Source organism: Lissotriton vulgaris, chromosome 7 (genome assembly GCF_964263255.1).
Source record: "Lissotriton vulgaris chromosome 7, aLisVul1.2, whole genome shotgun sequence".
Taxonomy (NCBI): Eukaryota; Metazoa; Chordata; class Amphibia; order Caudata; family Salamandridae; genus Lissotriton; species Lissotriton vulgaris.
In genome coordinates, this window is record NC_141695.1 from 224,080,859 (window position 1) to 224,106,947 (window position 26,089).

General features: G+C 48.9%; 1 protein-coding gene across 1 annotated transcript in view; it reads left to right on the forward strand.

Moving 5' to 3' along the window:
- The window catches only part of LOC147701260 (IgGFc-binding protein-like), a 464,605-nt gene that overhangs the window by 358,840 nt on the left and 79,676 nt on the right, over window positions 1-26,089 (forward strand). The window contains exon 16 of the mRNA XM_086929326.1: window positions 4,859-5,058. Within this exon, the coding sequence (XP_086785452.1) occupies window positions 4,859-5,058 (200 nt within the window). The remainder of the gene's footprint in view (window positions 1-4,858; window positions 5,059-26,089) is intronic.

A 26,089-nucleotide genomic window follows, 5' to 3' on the forward strand; every position in this document is an offset into this window, starting at 1 on the left:
AACAGTCGATCTACCTACCCAAAGGCTGGTATTCAAAATAATTCGATTGTGATCACTTAATGCAGTGACTTCAATTTGTGGGGGGGCACAGTAAGGGATAATGTTCGACGACACAATCACATGGTCGATGACAGGAGTGTCATGCCAATTTTTAAAGGTAGGGATGGGCAATCCATCAACATCTTTACAGCACTCCACTATTTCCAAATCATAACAACCCATGAGCTTATGCAATGCTTTGCCATACCCACTGTGTCCAAAATGCAAAATATCAAACCCTGCATTATTGGTAACCCCACAAACCTTCTGTGCTGACATTTCGCACAATGCAATATTAAAATCCCCCACCCAGATAAAATCGAATACAACATTTGCTTCCTGGCACAAGTTATCAATAGCTGCGGCCAAATCTATTACTAATTTAGCCCTAGTACCATCGAAAATATTGTTGTAGTAATTGATCAACAAGATATTACACTCTTTGCCCTCTATCAGCCAAAGGATCTGTACAAGATCATTTACAGGTATATACCTGTTAACAAAAATAGGACGTGAAATGGTTACAAGTGTGAGTAGACCCCTATTATGTCTACCTGGTCCCCCGCCCATCGCTAATAAATTGTAGGAAACAAATCCATCATAGTTAGCTTCACTCGCACTCCACGTTTCCTGAAAACATAATATATCATAGGCATTGATAAATTCTGTCCAACCAGGGTCCCTCTCCTTTGATTTCAGCCCCACCACGTTCCAGCAGATAATTGCTGTGCCTTTTTCCCTAGCACTGTCACTGTCATGTACCACACTATTATTTCTCCCCCCCACTCTCATTCTGAATTGTTTTGCTTAGGTCCCCACATTCAAATAGGGCACTTTCACCCAGCCCCTGATCAATATCTGTACTAATTTTAGACTCTGGAGCCACACTATTGCCCTCACAAACAGCCACAAGAGGACTAATAGACTCCTGGGGTCGAGATTTCCCTATCTGCTCGGGTCAATCATTGGCTTCCATAGAATTTAGAATCTGGTATCGATTTTGCATCACGAGATCAGGGTGTGGCCTCTGGATAACCGGCCAGGGTTTACCTCTTCTACCATCACAGGGGGAAATACCAAGAGGACTATAGAAAAACCCAAGTGAGCGGGCACACATGTTACCATCAGTTATCGGAAGGGATGCAGCTCTCAAAAGTACAGTGGCTGCATGTTGTGGGTGTTTAAAATTTATTATAACACAATCACCCCTAAAACATTTTCTAGAGCTTCCAATCCAGTTCACCCTTATGGTCGTCAAAACTTGGTCTGAGAATGCAGTTGGGAAACCACAGTATCTGTGCATCCAAGATACCGTTTTAGTTTTTAAGGTCTCATGTGTTTCTTGGTATTTACCATTCTCAGCTGGGGGGACATTGGTTAAAACTACCAGGTATGGGGCACAATCAGGCGAGAGATTAGTAGCGCGCCTATGTCTTACCTCGGTCCAGTCTTCATTACCGTCGGCTTTTATTACAGCCTGACCGTCATTACTGACTGGAGGCACGGAAGTTGATGGGTTACATGTACCGTTATCACTAGGGCCTATATCTCTTTGAGGGGCAACATCCTCATTATCGCGATTACTTAATGGTAATGTCATTTGACTACCCGCTAATTCTACCGACTTTTTAAGTAGTCCACCTAATCTATTGACTTCAGCAGTTAGCTGGTCAATTTTAGTCATGAGGGGTTTAACAATGCCCTTGATCTTAGGGTCAATAATACCCGCTAAATTCTTAATTAATTCGGCATCCAATGTAACAGCATCATCTTTAACCGTGATGTTATCATCCTTGTCCGAAGTATTAGGGGGGTAACTGCTGTTTTCCTTATAGTGCGTGACACTCCCCGTTTAGTCTGAACTTTTCTGCACGCCCTTACCACTCTGGAAACTGGAGTACGTGGGTGCTGTGGTATTAATAGAGTCATCCAAGTCAACCAAGTTAGGGATGTCCTGCCCAGATATATCTTTAGCAGGGGCCTCGGGGTTGTAAGTGCTACTACTTTCATCCAATACCAGTGAAACCGGCACTGCTTCCATGATGGATGGCGGGGGGGGGGACTGGCTAAACCCAGCGACTGCCGCCTCTCATTATTGATCTTGCTCACAACCTTCACTAAATAATTGTCTAGGGTATGAGGCACCTGGGTAGCCTTTAATTTAGACATAATTCGCTATTAAAAGAACCGATAAAGAGCTTCTTCAATTTAACACAGAAATGAAACCAATTATAACAAACCATCAACTGGTATAGTCACTAGTTAAAAAGAAAATAATAATTTCTCACTGCATATATTGCCAGCTAAAATGATTCAGGGTTTCTGGCCCAGCCCAGTCTCTTTCTGTCTCTGACTGTCGCAGACTGTCCGCCCTTTGTCCGGGCTTCGTCCGGCACGTCGTCCCGCACGCGTCCTGCAGTTGCGGGAGGCGTTCCTTGCTTTTCAAGCGCCTCCGGGCACGGTCTCACTGGAGTCAGGTGTGCGCTGCCGGGGCACCTGGGGAATGTAGTCCAGCCGTTAGCGGGACACACTCCGGTGCAGCCGTTCCCCTCACGGCAAGGGCAGAGTAGAAAATGCCAGGTAAGTTCTCCGGCTATCTTTAACGACTTTCCAGAATGTTGTGCATGTGGCGCTCATGTTCAAAAGATGCTTTCCCCACGTTCCACTGAATGAACGAACGATTGCAGCGGCTGCTCGTTCAAAAGGGAATATTCATTTTGTGAATCACAGCATGTCAGGCTTGAATCTGTTTTCTCAGTTCGAAGGTTGCTGCTCTCGCCTTACGCCAGAACTTTGTACACAGGAGTGAGTAACATTTTCAATATTATAATCAACGAAGCAATAGTTGTTGCTTATTTATCTCAGGCAACTTACAACTATTGACAAAGCCAATAGTCCTGACTTGTTGCAGGTGTAATTTTACTTGTTGTGTTATATATCTGGATGAATGGACAGAAGCAGCAAAATACCAGTGGGGCAGCACACTATGCCAAGCACAGACTTTTAGCTTAAGTGTTTTAATTACAGCGACCACGCCCCTATGAGAAACCTCCCAGTTTTTTCATCCCACTTAAAGCCCTGGTTGGGGTAGAACCACCGAGGCAGCAAGGGTAAAGTCACTGGAGACATGAGGGTTCTGTCAGTAGGGGCGGTCATTGGGGGTAGGGGGCAGAACCACTGAGGCGAGTGGGTAGCATCTTTGGAGGCAAGAAGGCGCAGTTACTAGGGACAGTCATTGGGTTATGGGGGCAGAATCACAGAGGCAGGAAAAGCAGAGTGACCGGAGGCATGTGGGGGCAGTTACTAGGGCAGTTATTGGGGGTAAGAGGTTAGAACCACCGAGGCAGGAAGGACAGGGTCATTGGAGGGACAAAGGAGCAGTAGGGGTGGTCATTGGAGATAAGCAGGGGGCAGAACCACTGGAACAATAAAGGGGAGAGTCACTGGGAGCAAGAGGGAGCAGTCACTAGCAGTCACTAGGGGGTGTCATAAGGGGTAGAACCACTGAGCAGGAATGTAAAATTAGTGGAGATGGAGGGAGCAATCACTAGAGGCAGTCATTGGGGGCAATAGGGCAGAACCACCGGGGCAACAAGGGCTGGGTCACTGGAGGCATGAGGGAGCAATCACTAGAGGCAGTCATTGCAGCAATAGGGCAGAACCACCGGGGCAAGAAGGGCGGGGTCACTGGAGGCATCAGGGAGCAATCACTAGAGGCGGTCATTGGGGGCAACAGGGCAGAACCACCAGGGCAAGAAGGGCTGGGTCACTGGAGGCATGAGGGAGCAATCACTAGGGGTGGTCATTCATTGTGGGTAATAGGGCAGAACCACCGGGACAAGAAGCGCTGGGTCAAGGGAGGCATGGGGGAGCAGTTGCTAGGGGCGTCATTGGGGGTTAGAGGGCAGAACCACAGTGACTGGAAGGGTATAATTACTGGAGACACTCGAGAGCAATCACTGGGAGCGGTCACTGCGGGCAATAGGGCAGAAACACCGGGGTAAGAAGGTCAGAGTCGCATGAGTAGTCAGTAGGGCCGGTCATTGGGGGTAAGAGGGCAGTAGAGGAAGCATCCCATAGCCGGTGTTAAAGACATCCTGTAGTAATTGTCACACACACACAGATTATATGCTCTCATTGTAAGAGTGAGGCAGACACTCGAGGCTGAGGGCAGAAGCATTGAAGCAGGCGGTGCACGCACTGGTGGCACGCTCATGGGACACGCGCAGTGGCTGCATATTCGGGTTCTACGGGCTACGTTGACATTGGGGCAGTGGGCACAGAGGGGGTGGGCACTAACTCTGAGGCAGAGTCACAGACATCCGGGCACGAAGGGAAAGGAGTACAGACACTAGGGAAAGAGTAGGTTGGGTGTTGTGACAGGGCACAGCCACTGCAGGGGTGGGTAGGGTGACAGGGTCACAGGCAGCCGGGGCAGGGAGACAAACATGGAGGACAATATGCTAGTTATGCGGAATGAATGACTGGTTGACTGACTCCCATTTCCACAGTTCTGATGCTGTTACTGAGTACCGATACTGTACGTAGGTCAGACACAACTGACTTGTGTTACACGCTCTACACCCAGGTGAAACTCTGGTATAAAGATTTTTTTTTTTTAACTTTATTTATCAACTTTTCATTGATTATACAACACATACATAGCATGTTCATAGCAAATCCTCATATAAAACTCTGGAATAAAGATAAGCTAATTTTCAATGCTAAATATTGGTGTCTTTGATGAAGCCATGTCTTCCATTGTATTATGGGTTTGAATGATTGTAGCTAACAAGGCTTCTTCTTCTTCCACCTCCAGCCATGGCTTGTCCTGCTAACAGCCACTATGAGATCTGCACACTGACCTGCGATGACACCTGTGCCTCGGTGACTGAACCCTCCCAGTGCAGTGGAGTCTGCTTCGAAGGCTGTGAGTGCGACGGCGGGTTCCTATGGAATGGCGACAGTTGTATGTCCATGGACAATTGTGGCTGTGTCTACAATGGGCAGTACATTCCGGTAGGTGATCGCGTATCCATCACACCCATGGATGGTGCTATGAACTCATAGCTGCCGCTGCTATGAGCCTATGGCTGCTGCTATGAACCCATGTATAGTTCAATGAATCCATGAACAGTGCTATGAACCCATGCTGCTGCTATGAACCCATGCATATTTCAATGAACCCATGGATGGTGCTATGAAACAATGGCTGCTGCTATGAGCCAATGGCTGTTGCTACGAACCCATGCATATTTCAATGAACCCATGGGTGGTGCTATGAACCCCTGGCTGCTGCTATGAACCCACGGCTACTGCTGTGAGCCCATGGCTCCTGCCATGAGTCCATGGTTGCTGCTATAAGCCCCTGTCTGCTGCTATGAGCCATGGCTGCTGCTATGAACTCATGCATATTTCGATGAACTCTTGGATTTTGCTATTAATATCACTATTCTCTGGGTGGTGTCATATGTGGAGACATGAAACTGTGGTGTAACTACGCAGAAACTGGAAAGAGGGGGTGGTGGGTAGCAAAGAATGTACATTGCCTAGGATTCCACACTAACTTCAAAATAACTCCAGTCATATCATACACATATGTGGGAGGGCCCAGGCTACTGCACTGTGAAGTAAGCGCTGACCGCTGTCTTCTATAAGCAACGCGTTTATCAGACATGCTTAAATCAGCCACTCTCAATTTACAGATGAGGATTTCAGGGATAGGGACCAAGAACTAAGAAGCACTACCACTATGGGTGATCCTTTTTCAACGTTTTCTCTTTTATATAGCATTTCCTCCCCTGTACGATTACTATTGCTGCTTCTAAGCTCTGCGAATAACAGGTTGTCCCCTACTTCCGTTCTACCAAGAATTACACGATATTCATGTGAGAGATTTGTAACAGACATTTCCGTCCAATCTATCCCAGCGTCTCATTTTTGAAGGTGGAAATTGAAATGAAATCTAGTCCGTGGCAGGGTGCAGAACTGTAGGGAGGTGTAGGCTATAACATCTCACATGGGGCGAAGTTTCTACTACTTGTGAGAATATTTAAAGGTGTTATTGGGTGAGACCATTGAATATAAAAAAGTTTTCCAGGTTGAAAGCATCATCCCTTTATCCTGTTAATTCTTACAAGGACTTCAACCCAAACTGGCTTAATAATTAAGCATCCAAAACCTAGGGGCATATTACCAACAACTAGCGATAATTATCGCTATGTTGGCTTAGCGCCAATATTTTTATCGCCGAGCTGCGGCGATTTTTATCGCTTAGGAACCTTGCTATTATCAAGGTTTATCTCCAAAGCGATAAAATTCGGCCGAAATGCATGAATATCACTGAAAAGTCAGCGATATTCATGCATTACCGAGCTAATGCTCTAGCCATGTTATCCACCTACCATTGGATAACATGGCTAAGAACTTCTCAGGGGCAGGTGTTAGCTTTTGGAGATATTCGCGCTAAGTTGGTAATAGGAGATAGCGATGTTAGCGACTATTTCCAGTCGCTAACATCTTGGCACGCCCACTTTGCATGTCATTAGTGATAAATTCGACTGACATGTAAAGCGGCGCCCAAAATGGTCGCTATCTCCTACTAGCTGTCGCTAACTGGTGTTAGCGACAGCTAGGTAATAGGGAGATCATTTTATTTCCGCTTTCTTGGCTTTTAAAGCCAAAAAAGCGGAGATAAACCCCCTTGATAATATGCTCCCTAGGGTTGTCATCATGAGTGGCTCCCGCATCCCCCTCCCCCTCCTCTGAATTACCATTGCTAGGAGTCACATTAATTCCAGAACTGTAGACATGTCTGGAATTATACGATTTCGAGGAGTAACACATGGGAATATGTGTTCCTCAGCTGATTTTTTGCATGGTTTTCCCCAGTGTTTCACATGAAGATTTCGTTTTGTTTCAGTAATTAAAATCTCCCTGTGAAACACAAACAAGCTATTATTTTGGTGGGCCCAGTCACTTCCATCGGAATGAAAGGGCCAATCGTAATGAAGGCTCAGGTGTAAAACATGGATCATTGCTACTTACGTTTTCGTCCTCAAAAAAATATGCCACCCTACTAGCAAAGAAAAAAATAAACATAAAAATCACGCAAACTAACATCTGGCACAAGACAATCACAGAACTAGAATAGATGAAAAGGGAAGTTAGGAGTCCTAACTTTACTAATCCTAAACTGAGAAAAATCCTAACTTTGGGACTTTCGGTATTCACAGAAGGCATTTAGGAGTCCTAAAGTTAGGGCTCCTAGCTTCTGTGAATAGCGAAATGAGTAAGTGCCTTCTGTGAATACCAAAATGAGTAAGTGCCTTCTGTGAATACCAAAATGGTAGTACGTTTAGGATTTTGTCTTAAGTTAGTTCTGTGAATCAGGCCCTATATGTCTAGGCTCGTCTGCTTTTAGATTTGAAATACTGTCATAGCATTACTGCTTAATTTAAGCCGTGGTTTCCGTTCTCGGTATTAGCAACTAATTGTCAATACCTGCACTTATGACGGTTTGCCATGTGATGGCTCGGCTTGTCTAATTTAGAGATGAGCACAATTGTTAATTAATTCAGCATACATTAAAAAATCTAATACCTGCCACGAAAGCTATTCTTATAGCTTTGGGGGCTTGGACTAGTCAGAATTGTCACAGTGTGATGGTCAGTAGTTGTGGTGTTACTGTAATTGGCAAAGCTGACAGTAGCAATGGGCAGAGCAAACGGAAGTGGCTTCTGTCAAGGGCCTTAGCACATAGTATTTTACAAATTAAGCACTTGGTGGCACTAGTTATTTTATCTCAATCACTGAAATCATAAACGCAAGCCAAGAAAGGTTTAGAGCCTGAATGTTGGGCCCACATGCTAATGGAATCACAACACAGACACACTGTATGTAGTTGGTTAACTGGCCACAAGCACGTGCACCGGGCCCTTTTAACCACATCGCTGCTGCGGTGATTTTTCCCCTGTGCTGGAAATTGCCATTTTGCTGGCTCAGCTCGTCATCAGCACACGACACCCGTGGGTGATGACGAGCTGAGCTCGTCACCAGCATCGAAAGGGTTATTAACAGGCTCACGTCACTCGTGACTAACCCTGGGCAAAGCACTATGCTACGCTCACGTAGTTTGCGAAGTTCGCACAACTTTGCACTACGCGAACTACATGTAGCACAGTGCGAACATGTGTAGTGTAGCGTAGCGTAGTGCAGCATTAATATTTTGCTTGCTCGTGGTCCTCAACGTCAAGTTTGCAATCTTGAACAATCAAAATGACATCCCCACAAAACTTTTTCCTTGTTTGCGATCAGCAATATCAATTTGCCGGTCGCGAGCATGGAAAATAAACCTCCCGCCGAGATTCTCAATGCGGGGAGGTCAGGTTTCTCATTGCGAGTGGTCGCGCATGCTCGCGACCACTCGCGATGAGAAACTACCAGAGTGCGTTGAGAAAGCTGCAGCTCGAGTAAAAATCTAATTGAGCAGCAGAAAAGTACAGCTCGCACTGTGCAAGATGCCGTTTTCAATGATTGCACAGTTACGGATACTTGTCTGCACTGTGCAATCATTGAAAACGACATCCTGCACAGTGCGAACATGCTGCTACGCAGTTTGCGTAGTGCTAAGCGTAGCTCGCGTAGAGCAAAGTGCACTTTGTATAGCTACACGTAGCGCTACTTCGCGAACTACGTCCACCGCTACTCGTGACACTTGTGATAGATCTGTGTGGGGTGCATGTGTGCCTACTCCCCCAAAGGAGCGGTTAACAAACTCTGTGTCTGCTGAGACAATAGAACGTGTCCAGGAGGACACAACATTCCTTCAAAATTTTAATGAAGACAAAACAATCACTTGCCCAACCTGTAGGGGTAAACAACAATTAATTATACACCACAGGGTCCATCAATTTCTCATGTCAGGCAGCAGGAAGACAGCAGACAAGGGCTGGTGACTCTGACTGCAGCAGGAAGATCTCAGCGCTCACTCATAATTTAACCTGAGTGGTTCAGGACACGAACGCTGGCTTGGAGACGTCAGCTGCACTCTTGTAACATGCCAGTGGAAACATGTCTTTTGGTCTGAGGTGACTCTCCTTCGCTGATGTTAAGGATGGAATGTGGAGAGTACTAACAGTTCACAGGAGTCCATGGTGAAAGTTCACAAAAGTGTTCTTGGATTGCTTGAAGTCTCTGTTAGACTATTTTACTGTATCCGCTAACCTGTTAGTTGGGCTATGTCTGGTCCAACACTCCCGCCTGGGGAGGCCCTTTTTCATGTTTGCCACGGTACTGCTTGTGAGCTGCCCTGGGGCGGCGTGTGTGCTGATGTGGAGCAGATGCAAGACCACTGAGTGGCCAGTAGCCAGTCGCTCGCACAAACCTCAGGGGTGAATGAGTCTTGGTCAAGGCATGTTCTTGCTGTCGCAGTTCAGTTGTGAGCCTGGTTAGCAGGTAGACTCTTGGTCTTCTTGTCGGCGGGTTTAGCACGCTGTAGGACTTCAGTCCATTGGTACTCAAGATAGTATTGTTTGCCGCATTTGATGAGGACTGGCGTGATGGCATTGCCAGCCATGTGGTGAAACTGGACAATGGTTGGTGATGACTTGCCTTGATGGTTGCAGGCCATCAGTATTGAGTGGATCACCTTTAGCGGGGGTGGCCAGGTGCCTCCATTTTCTTTGGGGAGGCTGTCAGATCCGTGCACTTGGACTTCTTGGTCCACTGGGACGTTGGTGACAGTGACAAGATGGATCTGCTGGGAGAGGAGATTTCTGGAGGGACTTCGCAGCTACATGTCTCTGCCTCGCTGAGGCTGTTCTTTCACATCTGGCATCTGTAAAATCCGCGCAGGGTGCGCGGAACCTGCTGGAAAAAAAAAACGAAGCGCGGTCTCCAGAGCTTCGTTGGTAATTATCCCCGGGGGAGGCCAAGTCCCGGTGCAATGCTTTTATGTGACTGGGGGGCCCAGAAGGGCCCCCCAACCCCGGGGACCGCCACCCTCCCACATACCCCAGGGACCGCCACCTCCCCGGGGCACTAAGAGTTGACATTTGCGGGTCCGTTATGGACCCCCAAGCCCCGGGGACCACGACCCCCCGGGGCTTTGAAAATGTTGGGAGGGGGCAGCACGGCCCCCTCCTGGAGCCTTGTTGTGGCCCTGGGGACCGCCACCCCCCCAGGACCGGCACCTGCAGTGTCCCGGGGTGCCCACCCCCGGGACACTGTAGTTTGCTATGGCAGGGCGGGAGTCTCGCGGCTCCCGCCCTGCCATAGCAAACTTGGTTTGCATTTTGAAAGATGCAAACCAAATTGCTTTTCCACATGGGGAGCTGCATCTTAGTACCACCCCATGTAGAAAAGCAATGCTGGCTCCTGCAGGAGGCAGGGAGCCGGCTGGGACCATGGGGGGATTGGGGACCCCCCCACGGTCCACAACGAGAGGCCAGACCCCGAGGGATGGGGTCCCCGGGGCCATAAGTAGCCTGGGATGGGGGCCATGCGGCCCCCTTCCCAAAATAAAATTTTAAAAAACAATAATAATTTTAAAAAAGGTCGGCCCCGGGGGATGGGGTCCCTGGGGCCATAAGTTGCCTGAGGGGGGGAGGGCAACACAGCCCCCCTCCTAAAGATTCTTTAAAAAAAAATAAAGGCCATGCCCCGGAGGATGGAATCCCCGAGGCCGATTAAGGCCTTGGGAGGGAGGCCACGTGGCCCCCTTCCAAATTATTTAAAAAATAAAAATAAAAAAGGGTCAGGCCCTGGGGGATGGGGTCCCCAGGGCCAAAAAAAAGGAAAAGAAGGTTGGCCACACAGCCCCCTTCTTTAAAAAAAAACTGGAAAAAAAACCAACATCGCGCGGAGGCCCCGTCCCCTCACTGCAGCACTATGCAAACGTGCCCTCTGGCAGCTTGCAGATGGGGAACGAATTCCCCTTGAACACTGGGGGCCCCTGAAGGCCAACTAGCCCACCAGGAACCTCCAGTATGCACCAGGGGGCTGTGTTGCAGAGAGGTGTTCTGAGGCCACACCCCTTTTTACACCTCTCTGCAACGCAGCACTGTGGCGCCTAATGGAGGTAGCTGGAGGGCTAGTTGCACCCTAGTGACCCTCAGGATTCAAGGGAAGTCAATTAACCTACTTAAAATGCGCCACGGGGCGCTTTTGCACAGTGGTGAAGGGAGGGGGCAGGGCCTGAGGTGATATGTGTGCAAACACGCCCTGTGACGCGTTTTAGGTTGGGGAAATAATTTCTGTTCAATCCTGAGAGCCCCTGGGGGCCAACTAGCCCACCAGGTACCTCCAGTAAGCACCACAGAAGTGCATTGCAGAGTGTTGTAAAAAGGAGCGTGGCCTCTGAACACCTCTCTGCAACGCAGCTCTCTGGCGCATACTGGAGGTACCTGGTGGGCTAGTTGGCCCCTAGGGACCCTCAGGATTGAGGAATTAATTTTCCAATTTAGGATTCAAGGGGACTTATTCTCCCAACTTAAAACAGACACAGGGCGTGTTTACACAGTGGGGAAGGGAGGGGACGGGCCTGAAGTGACGTGAGTAAACATGCCCTGTGCCGCGTTTTAAGTTGGGGAAAAAATTCCCATTCAATCCTGCGGGCCCCTCGGGGCTAACTAGCCCACCAGGTCTTTCCAGTAAGCACCACTGAACTGTGTTGCAGAGAAGTGGTCCAGGCCGTACCCCTTTTTACACCTCTCTGCAACTCAGCTCTGTGGCGCTTACTGGAGGTACCTAGTGGGCTAGTTGGACCCTAGGAACCCTCAGGATTCAAGGGGACTTAATCTCCGAAATTAAAATGGCCACAGGTCGCGTTTACAAAGTGGTGAAGGGGGGGAGGGGGCTTGAGGTGTCGTGTGTAAACACGCCCTGTGGTGCGTTTTAGATTGGGGAAATAATTCCACTTCAATTCAGAGGGCCCCTGGGGGCCAACTAGCCCACCAGGTGCTTCCAGTAAGCGCCACTGCGCTGCATTTTAGAGAGGTGGTCCAGGCCCTGCCCCTTTTTACACCTCTCTGCAACACAGCTCTGTAGGGCTAACTGGAGATACCTGTACCTAAGTGGCACTCAGGATTCAAGGGGACTTTATCCACCAAATTAAACGGCCACATTTGTTTGCACATGTCAGCTCAGCCCCCGCTCCCCCCCCCCTTCACCAGTGTGAAAACACACCCTGTGGTGCGTTTTAAGAGGTAGTTTTAATCCCCCTGCCCTATTATATACTAGGGGCTTAGAGAGGAGGTCATGCTAATAACAGGGGTACCCCAACAAGTGTTCCCTTGTGTATGTAGGTGTTTTAATTGTATTCTAAGTGTCTTTTAGCATAGCACTGGCTCTAGAACAGGTTAGTCAGGGTCAGTTACCACCAGTACCCATCTGAAAAAGTTGAGGGTACAGGATGATTTTGCAACAAGGCCTCTTTCTGCTCCTCTGTTTGTTCTTTTGTGCATGTCTTCCTTCTTCATGCACTTTTCTTCTTCTTTGAGGACTTCTGATGCTTCTTACTGCATTTCTTTTTCTTCTTTCTGTGTGTTTTTTCTTATTTCTTTACATGTCCTACCTCTGTAGACATAGTTAGAAACTAGCATTTAAATAACCTTTGAAATAAACTGAAAAAAATGTAGGTTTCTGGGGCGTTATAGTTAGCTGGACATTTCATCGTACAAAACCATTGAAATTCCCCCGTTATAGTTAGTTCAGCGAACTATAACTCGCGCACCCGCAATGCACTGCTGCTGACGTCACATATTACATCACTCATGACATGGTCATTGACATCATTCATGACATGACTGATGACATCTCAAATGACATCACTGATGATATCATCCTTGTGATAGAGTGGCAGACCTCCTCTCACCCTAATATAACCTTTGATACACACACTCAAATTCAAATTCAAATTGAAAAGACTTTATTCGGTTATATTTCATAAATAACCATAAAAGTACATCAAATCACATCAAGTATTACATCATCAAAATTAATATTATAAAATCAGTAAACACAATATTTAACATGGGCCAGAGTTTAAAATAATGAATTTTATATAATTAGTGTCTTACGTAGATAAAAAATGCTTTTAAGAAATGCCGAAACAGATGCCACTGAGAAAATATCATCCAAAAATTGTATAGCTAAAAAAGCTGGGCGGCACTGTCTCATGTTCATATATTTTAAAATAGGCATAATCCATCTTTTCCTAGATATTACGTAAAATCTACAGAAAAACAAAATATGGATATCCGATTGAGGGGAGACGTTATCACACGGACATTTACAAATTACCTTTGTCCAATCGTTTATAACAGGAAAGCTCAGCAGTCTGAACAGTATCCCAAATCTAAATCGGGTCAACAGAAACCTTTCTTGATCTTTCATTTGGAGGTTTAGGTAAGGATGAATAACCCTTGGTTTTAATATCAATTGATGGGCAATTACTCTCTTCTTTAGCAGTTCTGTTTATTCTCTTCGGTTCTCTAGGAAATTTAGACTTAGCTGTTTCGGTGCTTTCCTGGTGATATTAGACATCGACAAAGGATCTACATAAAATTCCGGATGGTTAATATTATCGCAGAATGCATTAATATAGCACAACCATTTTATCCTGTTCACGCCATCTAATTTCAGGGCATCCCCCAGAATGAGGCGATTTAGGTGGCATTTTTCAGTAGTCCATACCCGATGCCATAAAAGAATCGGTTGCACCTTAATTAAGTCTACCAAATAAACAATACCCAATTCGGTGTGGCAATTATAACTGGACGTACTCTCTGGGACAGCTAGAAGATATCGCAAGAAGCCATTTTCAGTTAATTGTAAGCTGTTAACATTAGAATCACCCCAGATTCCTGCCCCATATGTTGCCACCGTAACACAACTAGCTTTATATATATATATATACACAAAAGCTCTTTAACTGGCTTTTTCCCCATCTTTTTGCTGAACGACATAAGGATATTTACAACAAGGGGTGGTGAGGGACAGAGTCTCTGAATTAAGCAGAAAGCTCTCACCCAGTCAAGAGATCAGGGCTAGATCCAACACCGTTTTTTAGCTCACTGCACCATCCCAGTTTCAGAACCTGGCTGTATGCAAATTAGTCTGTTCCTGTCCCAGTGCATGATGGGAACAGGGCAAACCAAACTACAAAAGCCAATTCTTACACTGGGAAGGAAACAAGCTCCCGGGGACCGGTTTCTGGCATTACAGCCGTCTTCGGCCCGGTTTGCTTGAATCCTGATGGTGCAATGAGCAAGGGTCTCACATCTGAGAATACCCTTCCACGCTTGGGGTGGACAAAAATATTTACAACAAGGGGTGGTGAGGGACAGAGTCTCTGAATTAAGCAGAAAGCTCTCACCCAGTCAAGAGATCAGGGCTAGATCCAACACCGTTTTTTAGCTCACTGCACCATCCCAGTTTCAGAACCTGGCTGTATGCAAATTAGTCTGTTCCTGTCCCAGTGCATGATGGGAACAGGGCAAACCAAACTACAAAAGCCAATTCTTACACTGGGAAGGAAACAAGCTCCCGGGGACCGGTTTTTGGCATTACAGCCGTCTTCGGCCCGGTTTGCTTGAATCCTGATGGTGCAATGAGCAAGGGTCTCACATCTGAGAATACCCTTCCACGCTTGGGGTGGACAAAAATATTTACAACAAGGGGTGGTGAGGGACAGAGTCTCTGAATTAAGCAGAAAGCTCTCACCCAGTCAAGAGATCAGGGCTAGATCCAACACCGTTTTTTAGCTCACTGCACCATCCCAGTTTCAGAACCTGGCTGTATGCAAATTAGTCTGTTCCTGTCCCAGTGCATGATGGGAACAGGGCAAACCAAACTACAAAAGCCAATTCTTACACTGGGAAGGAAACAAGCTCCCGGGGACCGGTTTCTGGCATTACAGCCGTCTTCGGCCCGGTTTGCTTGAATCCTGATGGTGCAATGAGCAACGGTCTCACATCTGAGAATACCCTTCCACGCTTGGGGTGGACAAAAATATTTACAACAAGGGGTGGTGAGAGACAGTCTCTGAATTAAGCAGAAAGCTCTCACCCAGTCAAGAGATCAGGGCTAGATCCAACACCGTTTTTTAGCTCACTACACCATCCCAGTTTCAGAACCTGGCTGTATGCAAATTAGTCTGTTCCTGTCCAAGTGCATGATGGGAACAGGGCAAACCAAACTACAAAAGCCAATTCTTACACTGGGAAGGAAACAAGCTCCCGGGGACTGGTTTCTGGCATTACAGCCGTCTTCGGCCCGGTTTGCTTGAATCCTGATGGTGCAATGAGCAAGGGTCTCACATCTGAGAATACCCTTCCACGCTTGGGGTGGACAAAAATATTTACAACAAGGGGTGGTGAGGGACAGAGTCTCTGAATTAAGCAGAAAGCTCTCACCCAGTCAAGAGATCAGGGCTAGATCCAACACCGTTTTTTAGCTCACTGCACCATCCCAGTTTCAGAACCTGGCTGTATGCAAATTAGTCTGTTCCTGTCCCAGTGCATGATGGGAACAGGGCAAACCAAACTACAAAAGCCAATTCTTACACTGGGAAGGAAACAAGCTCCCGGGGACCGGTTTCTGGCATTACAGCCGTCTTCGGCCCGGTTTGCTTGAATCCTGATGGTGCAATGAGCAAGGGTCTCACATCTGAGAATACCCTTCCACGCTTGGGGTGGACAAAAATATTTACAACAAGGGGTGGTGAGGGACAGAGTCTCTGAATTAAGCAGAAAGCTCTCACCCAGTCAAGAGATCAGGGCTAGATCCAACACCGTTTTTTAGCTCACTGCACCATCCCAGTTTCAGTGGCAGGGTATACTCAGACATGAGTCCCTTTCTCACTGCTCCATCAGGATTCAAGCAAGCCGGGCCGAAGAGGCTGAAATGCCAGAAACAGGTCCCCGGTAGCTTGTCTCCTTTCTGGTGAAGAATTGGCTTGGTAGTTTGGTCTGCCCTGTTCCCATGATGCACTGGGCCAGGGACAGACTAATTTGCATATAGCCAGGTTCTGAGCTGGGATGGGGCAGTGAGATAAATAACGGTGATGGATCAAGCCCTGATCTTTGGACTGGGTAAGAGTGGTCTGCTCAATTCAGACACTCTGTTCATCACCACCCCCTTTTCTGTATCGTTTTTGGCCACTATAGGTGTGGCAGGGTATACTCAGACATGAGTCCCTTTCTCACTGCTCCATCAGGATTCAAGCAAGCCGGGCCGAAGAGGCTGAAATGCCAGAAACCGGTCCCCGGTAGCTTGTCTCCTTTCTGGTGAAGAATTGGCTTGGTAGTTTGGTCTGCCCTGTTCCCATGATGCACTGGGCCAGGGACAGACTAATTTGCATATAGCCAGGTTCTGAGCTGGGATGGGGCAGTGAGATTAATAACGGTGATGGATCAAGCCCTGATCTTTGGACTGGGTAAGAGTGGTCTGCTCAATTCAGACACTCTGTTCATCACCACCCCCTTTTCTGTATCGTTTTTGGCCACTATAGGTGTGGCAGGGTATACTCAGACATGAGTCCCTTTCTCACTGCTCCATCAGGATTCAAGCAAGCCGGGCCGAAGAGGCTGAAATGCCAGAAACCGGTCCCCGGTAGCTTGTCTCCTTTCTGGTGAAGAATTGGCTTGGTAGTTTGGTCTGCCCTGTTCCCATGATGCACTGGGCCAGGGACAGACTAATTTGCATATAGCCAGGTTCTGAGCTGGGATGGGGCAGTGAGATAAATAACGGTGATGAATCAAGCCCTGATCTTTGGACTGGGTAAGAGTGGTCTGCTCAATTCAGACACTCTGTTCATCACCACCCCCTTTTCTGTATCGTTTTTGGCCACTATAGGTGTGGCAGGGTATACTCAGACATGAGTCCCTTTCTCACTGCTCCATCAGGATTCAAGCAAGCCGGGCCGAAGAGGCTGAAATGCCAGAAACCGGTCCCCGGTAGCTTGTCTCCTTTCTGGTGAAGAATTGGCTTGGTAGTTTGGTCTGCCCTGTTCCCATGATGCACTGGGCCAGGGACAGACTAATTTGCATATAGCCAGGTTCTGAGCTGGGATGGGGCAGTGAGATAAATAACGGTGATGGATCAAGCCCTGATCTTTGGACTGGGTAAGAGTGGTCTGCTCAATTCAGACACTCTGTTCATCACCACCCCCTTTTCTGTATCGTTTTTGGCCACTATAGGTGTGGCAGGGTATACTCAGACATGAGTCCCTTTCTCACTGCTCCATCAGGATTCAAGCAAGCCGGGCCGAAGAGGCTGAAATGCCAGAAACCGGTCCCCGGTAGCTTGTCTCCTTTCTGGTGAAGAATTGGCTTGGTAGTTTGGTCAGCCCTGTTCCCATGATGCACTGGGCCAGGGACAGACTAATTTGCATATAGCCAGGTTCTGAGCTGGGATGGGGCAGTGAGATAAATAACGGTGATGGATCAAGCCCTGATCTTTGGACTGGGTAAGAGTGGTCTGCTCAATTCAGACACTCTGTTCATCACCACCCCCTTTTCTGTATCGTTTTTGGCCACTATAGGTGTGGCAGGGTATACTCAGACATGAGTCCCTTTCTCACTGCTCCATCAGGATTCAAGCAAGCCGGGCCGAAGAGGCTGAAATGCCAGAAACCGGTCCCCGGTAGCTTGTCTCCTTTCTGGTGAAGAATTGGCTTGGTAGTTTGGTCTGCCCTGTTCCCATGATGCATTGGGCCAGGGACAGACTAATTTGCATATAGCCAGGTTCTGAGCTGGGATGGGGCAGTGAGATAAATAACGGTGATGGATCAAGCCCTGATCTTTGGACTGGGTAAGAGTGGTCTGCTCAATTCAGACACTCTGTTCATCACCACCCCCTTTTCTGTATCGTTTTTGGCCACTATAGGTGTGGCAGGGTATACTCAGACATGAGTCCCTTACTCACTGCTCCATCAGGATTCAAGCAAGCCGGGCCGAAGAGGCTGAAATGCCAGAAACCGGTCCCCGGTAGCTTGTCTCCTTTCTGGTGAAGAATTGGCTTGGTAGTTTGGTCTGCCCTGTTCCCATGATGCACTGGGCCAGGGACAGACTAATTTGCATATAGCCAGGTTCTGAGCTGGGATGGGGCAGTGAGATAAATAACGGTGATGGATCAAGCCCTGATCTTTGGACTGGGTAAGAGTGGTCTGCTCAATTCAGACACTCTGTTCATCACCACCCCCTTTTCTGTATCGTTTTTGGCCACTATAGGTGTGGCAGGGTATACTCAGACATGAGTCCCTTTCTCACTGCTCCATCAGGATTCAAGCAAGCCGGGCCGAAGAGGCTGAAATGCCAGAAACCGGTCCCCGGTAGCTTGTCTCCTTTCTGGTGAAGAATTGGCTTGGTAGTTTGGTCTGCCCTGTTCCCATGATGCACTGGGCCAGGGACAGACTAATTTGCATATAGCCAGGTTCTGAGCTGGGATGGGGCAGTGAGATAAATAACGGTGATGGATCAAGCCCTGATCTTTGGACTGGGTAAGAGTGGTCTGCTCAATTCAGACACTCTGTTCATCACCACCCCCTTTTCTGTATCGTTTTTGACCACTATAGGTGTGGCAGGGTATACTCAGACATGAGTCCCTTTCTCACTGCTCCATCAGGATTCAAGCAAGCCGGGCCGAAGAGGCTGAAATGCCAGAAACCGGTCCCCGGTAGCTTGTCTCCTTTCTGGTGAAGAATTGGCTTGGTAGTTTGGTCTGCCCTGTTCCCATGATGCACTGGGCCAGGGACAGACTAATTTGCATATAGCCAGGTTCTGAGCTGGGATGGGGCAGTGAGATAAATAACGGTGATGGATCAAGCCCTGATCTTTGGACTGGGTAAGAGTGGTCTGCTCAATTCAGACACTCTGTTCATCACCACCCCCTTTTCTGGAACGACATAAGGGCCATTATAGATTTAGAAAATATCATATCTCTAGCTTTGATCGCACTACTCCATTTACCAGTACAATCAAACAAAATCCCCATACACACACTCAAAAATAGAAACTAACATTTTCAAAAAAATGGAGATATCAATACCAGTTACAACACACCTATTCAGTAATTCCAAGATCTACACACACATCCACTCAATCACCAAAAGTTCTATACAGTCACTCATACATGTACTCACTCATCATATGTACTCATACATCTATACATCCTGTTACACATTGACACTCATCCATAATTATGTTGTTATGTTATGTTAGGTTGGTCTTCTATAGCGCAAGGCACTCCAATGGAGTGTCCCGGCGCTTTTTATTAGTGACCAGAAAAGTCAGACAACACACAACAAAAAAACAGGTCCACTACAGAGGATTAAGGGGGATCCAGCACTAGAGAGAGAGCGCACTAACGGGTAAAGAGCCATGTCTTAAGGCCCTTCCTAAAAGCCAGTAAATTAGATTTACTGCGTAGTGTCAAGGGAAGAGAGTTCCAGAGTTGCGGAGCTCGCAGCCTAAAAGAGCGCCTCCAATGCGGGCCTTATTTACTCGGGGAACCACAGCCAGGAACAGAGACTTCGATATCAGAGATCGGGCCGGATGGTAAAAGGCGAGCCTCCTTTGGAGCTATTGAGCTCCAGAGGCGTACAAAGCCTTGTGGGCCAGTGTCAAAGCCTTAAACACTATCCGCTTCCGGATAGGCAGCCAATGGAGCGACTGCAGTAGGCTAGAGACTCTGGCCCGCCTGTGGAGGCCAAAGATGGCCCACGCAGCCGAGTTCTGGACCACCTGCAAGCGTTGCAGGAGATACTCCGGCAGGCCAAGATATAGTATGTTGGAGTAATCTAATCTTGAGCCGATTAAAGCTTGAACCGTAGTCCTCCTATGCTCTTCGGAGAGCAGAGGGAAGAACTTCCGGAGCATCCTGAGGAGGACAAAACAGGTTCCTGTGAGAGCCAGAACCTGGGATCTTAACATCAGCCCGTTGTCAATCTTAATTCCCAGGTTCTTTGCTAACTGGGACGAGTGCGCTGGAGGGAACATGTCGGCAGGCCACCATTCATGCCAGTCTGGGTCAAATGGGCAGCCGAAGAAGAGTATCTCAGATTTATCTGAGTTGCACTTGAGGCTGTTTAGCTGGAACCATTTAAAAACATCCCCAAGGCACTCACGGATACTCTCTCCATCGAAATCTTCTCCTTTCCGGCATGTGAAGAGGAGCTGGGTATCGTCGGCTTAGGATACGATCTGGGCCCCAAAAGACTCCACCAATGTCGCCAAAGGGGTCATGAAGATGTTAAAGAGAGTCGGGCTCAGCATGGAGCCCTGAGGGACTCCGACTCCCGATGGCGGCATCTCGGCGGAGCTAGAAGAGGCCCAGAACGTTTGTCGACGGTCAGCCAAGAAAGATCTAAACCAGCTGAACACCGTCCCCCTCAGACCGATCTCATAAAGTCTGGCGAGGAGACCCTCATGGGGGACGGTGTCAAAAGCAGCCGACAAATCAAGCATGACCAGCATAGCTTTGCCTCTTGAATCCAGCGACTCTTTAATGGCTTCAGACACCTCAAACAGCGCCGTCTCGGTGCTTAAATTGGGGCGGAAGCCAGATTGGGAGGAGTGTAGCAGATCGTGGGACTCCAAAAAGTTGGAGAGCACGATATGTACATGTTTCTCCAAGATCTTAACCAATGCAGGGAGGAGCGAGATGGGCCTATAATTGGCGAGAGCCTCCGGGGCAAGGCCCGGCTTCTTGAGGAGGGGATGACCATTGCCTGCTTCCACGCCTGCGGGACCACCCCCCGGCTCAGGGAGAGATTCAAGAGCGGCTTTGCAAGAGGATTTACGATAGCCGCCATTTTCGCCCAAAATTTGGCCGGGCATGGATCAAGAGGCGACCCAGATTTAAGATTAGCCATAAGGCGAGGATGCCGAAAGTGGCGGAAACGCCGCCAGGACTGGACCTGGAGGAGTTGGAGGAACTGACCCATCTGCGAGGCTGGGATAAACATCAACCAGCCTTATAGGAAAGGAGTCCTGAATCAACTTTATCTTAGTGGTGAAGAAATTGGCGAGGGGCAGACACCCATGACTCAGAAGGGGCGGCCTGAGTCGAATTAGACCGAGGGGTCGTGAATTCTCTAACGATCGTAAAGATCTCCTTACAGGAGTTGGCTGCAGCCTCAATTCTCCTGGCAAAATAGCCTTTTTTCTCCTGGAGAATTTCCCGGTGATAGGCTTTAACCGTTGACCTGTAGGCAAGCCTCGCCTCGGCATCATACTGTGACCGCCAAGCCCTTTCGGCCACTTTGCACTGCCTTCGGGAGTGCGCCAGCGCTTCGGTGAACCAAGGGGCTGAGACCCGTTTAGATGTTGGTCGGGGGGGAATCACAGGGGCTAGATCGTTCAACCTGTCCGTTAGCCACATCTGCGGAGATTCTAGATCTTTGTCCAGATCACCCGTAAAAGGGAAGGGATGGTCCAGAGAGGCCTGGGCCAGCATCTCCGGAGTCACCCGATAATACGCCCTGGATGCTGGTCCCTGATGTCTCAAAACAGTGCTGGATGGTTTCTTAATGCACGGTATATAAAAGTTGGCCAGACGATGATCTGACCAAAGCACCAGCAACAATGCTGTCACCTCAATAGGGGACGTGGAAAAGACCTGATCCAGGGTGTGGCCCTTATCATGGGTCGGTCCAGAAAGATAGGGAGTCAGGCCTAAGGGTGCCGTAATATCGATCAATTTAATTGTGTCAGGGTCAGATCTCTCATCCATATGAAAATTAAAATCTCCGGCCAGTACGCAGTGCTCCGCTCTTAGGAGCAACGTTGAAATTGTCGACTGAAGCTCCTCAAAGAAGGACCCTGCCGGGCCAGGGGGCCTATAAACTAGGAGCCCTTTAAGAGATTGTTGAGGTGTCAGTGATATGGAGAAGGCAAGGGATTCAGAACCCGTGATGGCGTCCATAGGGATGATAGAACATGCAAAGGATTTGTTCACCACGAGTGCCACGCCCCCACCCCTCCCTTCCAATTAGTCTTGACTAAAAATGTTGTATTCTGGGGGGATTGCTGTAGCAATATCGGGGTTTGACGACTCACCTAACCAAGTCTCTGTCAACATCAGGCATACCGGTTTTTCGGTGACAAGGAGATCAAAGATTTCCTGGGCATGTCAGCAAACAGATCAGGTATTTAAAAGTAGGCAAAGATGCTTCACACTGACCACCTCCCTAGTTGATGTAGTGGGTGGGACACTGACCAGAGACCAGCCGCAGCCCGGACATTTCCTCTTGCCCCTATATCGACCAGGAAAAACTATATGACAGGCACAAGAGGACTTTTGAAGTGAACGAAGCTCCAGGGGCCAGTAGCAAATCATAATAGCGCCAAAAGAAGTGTTCGCAGAAAGGTCGAGCCCGCCCGCCGCTCAGTACGCCTCCGGGACGCTGACGGGCGCAGACGGGCAGGACTCTGGCACTACTCCGGCGCGTCCGCTGTACGCGTCCGCTGCGCGGAGTCGTGTACGTTCTTTTTATAGCGCTGCTAGAGCGCGTGAACGGCCTGGCCCACACCCAATATTGCCGCCAAAGCAGGATCCCAGCCCTCGGCGTCGATGCTCGGCCGAGGGCGGTCCGGGGGTAGGGGAGGGGTGAAGGAGCAACGAAGCGCTAAGGAGCGCTAGGAAGTCTCAGGGTCTCAAGCCTCTGGTGCTTATTAGTCAAGCGCAGAGAAGCACAGCAATAAAATGTCTAACACACAATTTAAAAATACAAAGAAGAGAGCGAGACCTCCCGGCTTCCGCCTCAGGAGGGAAAAGGTCACTGCAGATGGTAATCCCTGGGCAAGGATTCTATTCCCTTTTATTAGCGCTGCTAGAGCGTGTGAACGGCCTGGCCCACACCCAATATGGCCGCCAAAGCAAGATCCCAGCCCTCGGGGTCGATGCTCAGCCGAGGGCGGTCCGGGGGTAGGGGAGGGGTGAAGGAGCAACGAAGCACTAAGGAGCGCTAGGAAGTTACAGGGTCTCAAGTCTCTGGCGCTTATTAGTCAAGTGCAGAGAAGCACAGCATTAAAATGTCTAACACACAATTTAAAAATACAAAGAAGAGAGCGAGACCTCCCGGCTTCCGCCTCAGGAGGGAAAAGGTCACTGCAGATGGTAATCCCTGGGCAAGGATTCTATTCCCTTTTTACAGCGCTGCTAGAGCGCGTGAATGGCCTGGCCCACACCCAATATGGCCGCCATAGCAAGATCCCAGCCCTGGGCGTCGATGCTCGGCCGAGTGCGGTCCGGGGGTAGGGGAGGGGTGAAGGAGCAACGAAGCGCTAAGGAGCGCTAGGAAGTCTCAGGGTCTCAAGTCTCTGGCGCTTATTAGTCAAGCGCAGAGAAGCACAGCATTAAAATGTCTAACACACAATTTAAAAATACAAAGAAGAGAGCGAGACCTCCTGGCTTCCGCCTCAGGAGGGAAAAGGTCACTGCAGATGGTAATCCCTGGGCAAGGATTCTATTCCCTTTTTATAGCGCTGCTAGAGCGCGTGAATGGCCTGGCCCGCACCCAATATGGCCGCCAAAGCAAGATCCCAGCCCTCGGCGTTGATGCTCGGCCGAGGGCAGTCCGGGGGTAGGGGAGAGGTGAAGGAGCAACGAAGCGCTAAGGAGCGCTAGGAAGTCTCAGGGTCTCAAGTCTCTGGCGCTTATTAGTCAAGCGCAGAGAAGCACAGCATTAAAATGTCTAACACACAATTTAAAAATACAAGGAAGAGAGCGAGACCTCCCGGCTTCCGCCTCAGGAGGGAAAAGGTCACTGCAGATGGTAATCCCTGGGCAAGGATTCTATTCCCTTTTTATAGCGCTGCTAGAGCGCGTGAACGGCCTGGCCCACACCCAATATGGCCGCCAAAGCAAGATCCCAGCCCTCAGCGTCGATGCTCGGCCGAGGGCGGTCCGGGAGTAGGGGAGGGGTGAAGGAGCAACGAAGTGCTAAGGAGCGCTAGGAAGTCTCAGGGTCTCAAGTCTCTGGCACTTATTAGTCAAGCGCAGAGAAGCACAGCATTAAAATGTCTAACACACAATTTAAAAATACAAAGAAGAGAGCGAGACCTCCCGGCTTCCGCCTCAGGAGGGAAAAGGTCACTGCAGATGGTTCAAGTTCAAGTTCAAGTTCTGGAATTTGTATAGCGCACTACTCACCCAGAGGGTCTCAAGGCGCTTGAGGGATGGTGGGTGCATTATTTATCGAATAGCCAGGTTTTTAGCTGCTTTCTGAAGGAGGGGTGGTTCTGAGTAAGGCGGAGGTGAGTGGGGAGAGAATTCCAGGTTTTGGCTGCTAATTAGGAGAAGGATCTTCCTCCCATGGTGGATCTGTGGATGCGCAGAATTGCAGCGAGGGCTTGATTGGATGATCGTAGTTGGCGGGTGGGTTTGTATAAGGACAGTCGTGTGTTGAGGCATTCGGGTCCTAGGTCGTAGAGGGCCTTGTGTGCTTGGGTGAGGAGACGGAACGTTATTCTCTTGTTGACGGTGAGCAAGTGGAGTTCCTTCAGGTGACCGGAAATGTGAGCTTGACGGGGGATGTCCAGTATGAGTCTGGCTGAGGCGTTTTGGATGCGTTGGAGTTTTTTCTGTAGTTTGGCTGTGGTTCCGGCGTAAAGGGTATTTCCATAATCCAGTCGGCTGGTGACCAGTGCGTGGGTGACTGTCTTTATTGTTTCGGTGGGGATCCAACGGAAGATTTTTTGGAGCATGCGTAGGATGTTGAAGCATGAAGATGAGATGGCATTGACTTGTCTGGTCATCGAGAGGGAGGAGTCTAGGATGAAGCCCAGGTTACGTGTGTGATCTGTAGGTATGGGTGCTGTACCCAGGGCCAGTGGCCACCATGAGTCGTTCCAGGCAGAGGGGGATGATCCTAAGATGAGGACTTCCGTTTTGTCAGAGTTGAGTTTTAAGCGGCTGTTCTTCATCCATTCGGCTACTTCTTTCATTCCTTCGTGTAGATTGGTTTTGGCGGTGTTTCGGTCTTTGGTGAGGGAGAGGATCAGCTGGGTGTCGTCTGCGTAGGAGATGATGTTGAGGTTGTGTTGTCGCGCGATGGATGCGAGGGGACTCATGTAAACATTGAAGAGGGTGGGACTGAGAGATGATCCTTGTGGTGCGCCGCAGATGACTTCGGTGGCCTCTGATTTGAATGGGGGCTGGCGGACTCTCTGGGTTCTTCCGGCGAGGAACGAGATGATCCAGTCCAAAGCTTTTCCGTGTATTCCGACGTTGCTGAGGCGTTGTATGAGGGTGCTATGACAGACTGTGTCCAAGGTGGCGGAGAGGTCAAGTAGGATGAGGGCAACTGTTTCTCCGTGGTCCAGTAGCGTTCGGATGTCGTCTGTAGCTGCGATGAGGGTGGTTTCGGTGCTGTGTTTGGCTCGGAAGCCGGACTGTGAGGAGTCGAGAGATTTGTTGTATTCGAGGAAGGCGGCGAGCTGATTATTGACGGCTTTCTCAATGACTTTGGCGGGGAATGGGAGGAGTGAGATGGGGCGGTAGTTCTTAAGTTCAGAGGGGTCTGCTGTGGGTTTCTTCAGAAGGGCGCTGAGTTCGGCATGTTTCCAGCTTTCCGGGAAGGTAGCGGAGTTGAAGGAACAGTTGATGACATCGCGGAGATGGGGTGCGATGATGAAGTCTGCTTTGTTGAAGATGTGGTGGGGACATGGCTCGGTTGGAGAACCTGAGTGGATGGAGTTCATCAGGCCGATGGTGTCTTCAGTAGTGATTGGGTTCCAGGCGCAAAGGTTGTGAGAGTGCTGTTTTGGTTCGGATGTGGGTGGAGTGGACTGTTCTTCGGACTGGTTTTCAAAGCTGTTATGTATGTCGGCGATTTTGTTGTGGAAGAAAGAGGATAAAGAGTCGCAGAGGTCTTGGGAGGGAGTAATGTCGTTGGTGCCGGCGGTGGGGTTGGTAAATTCTTTGACGATGTTGAATAGTTCCTTGCTGTTGTGGGCGTTGTTGTCAAGTCGATCCTTGAATGCTGATTTCTTGGTGGAACGGATCAATTGGTGGTGTTTGCGGGTGGCGTCCTTGAAGGTGGCCA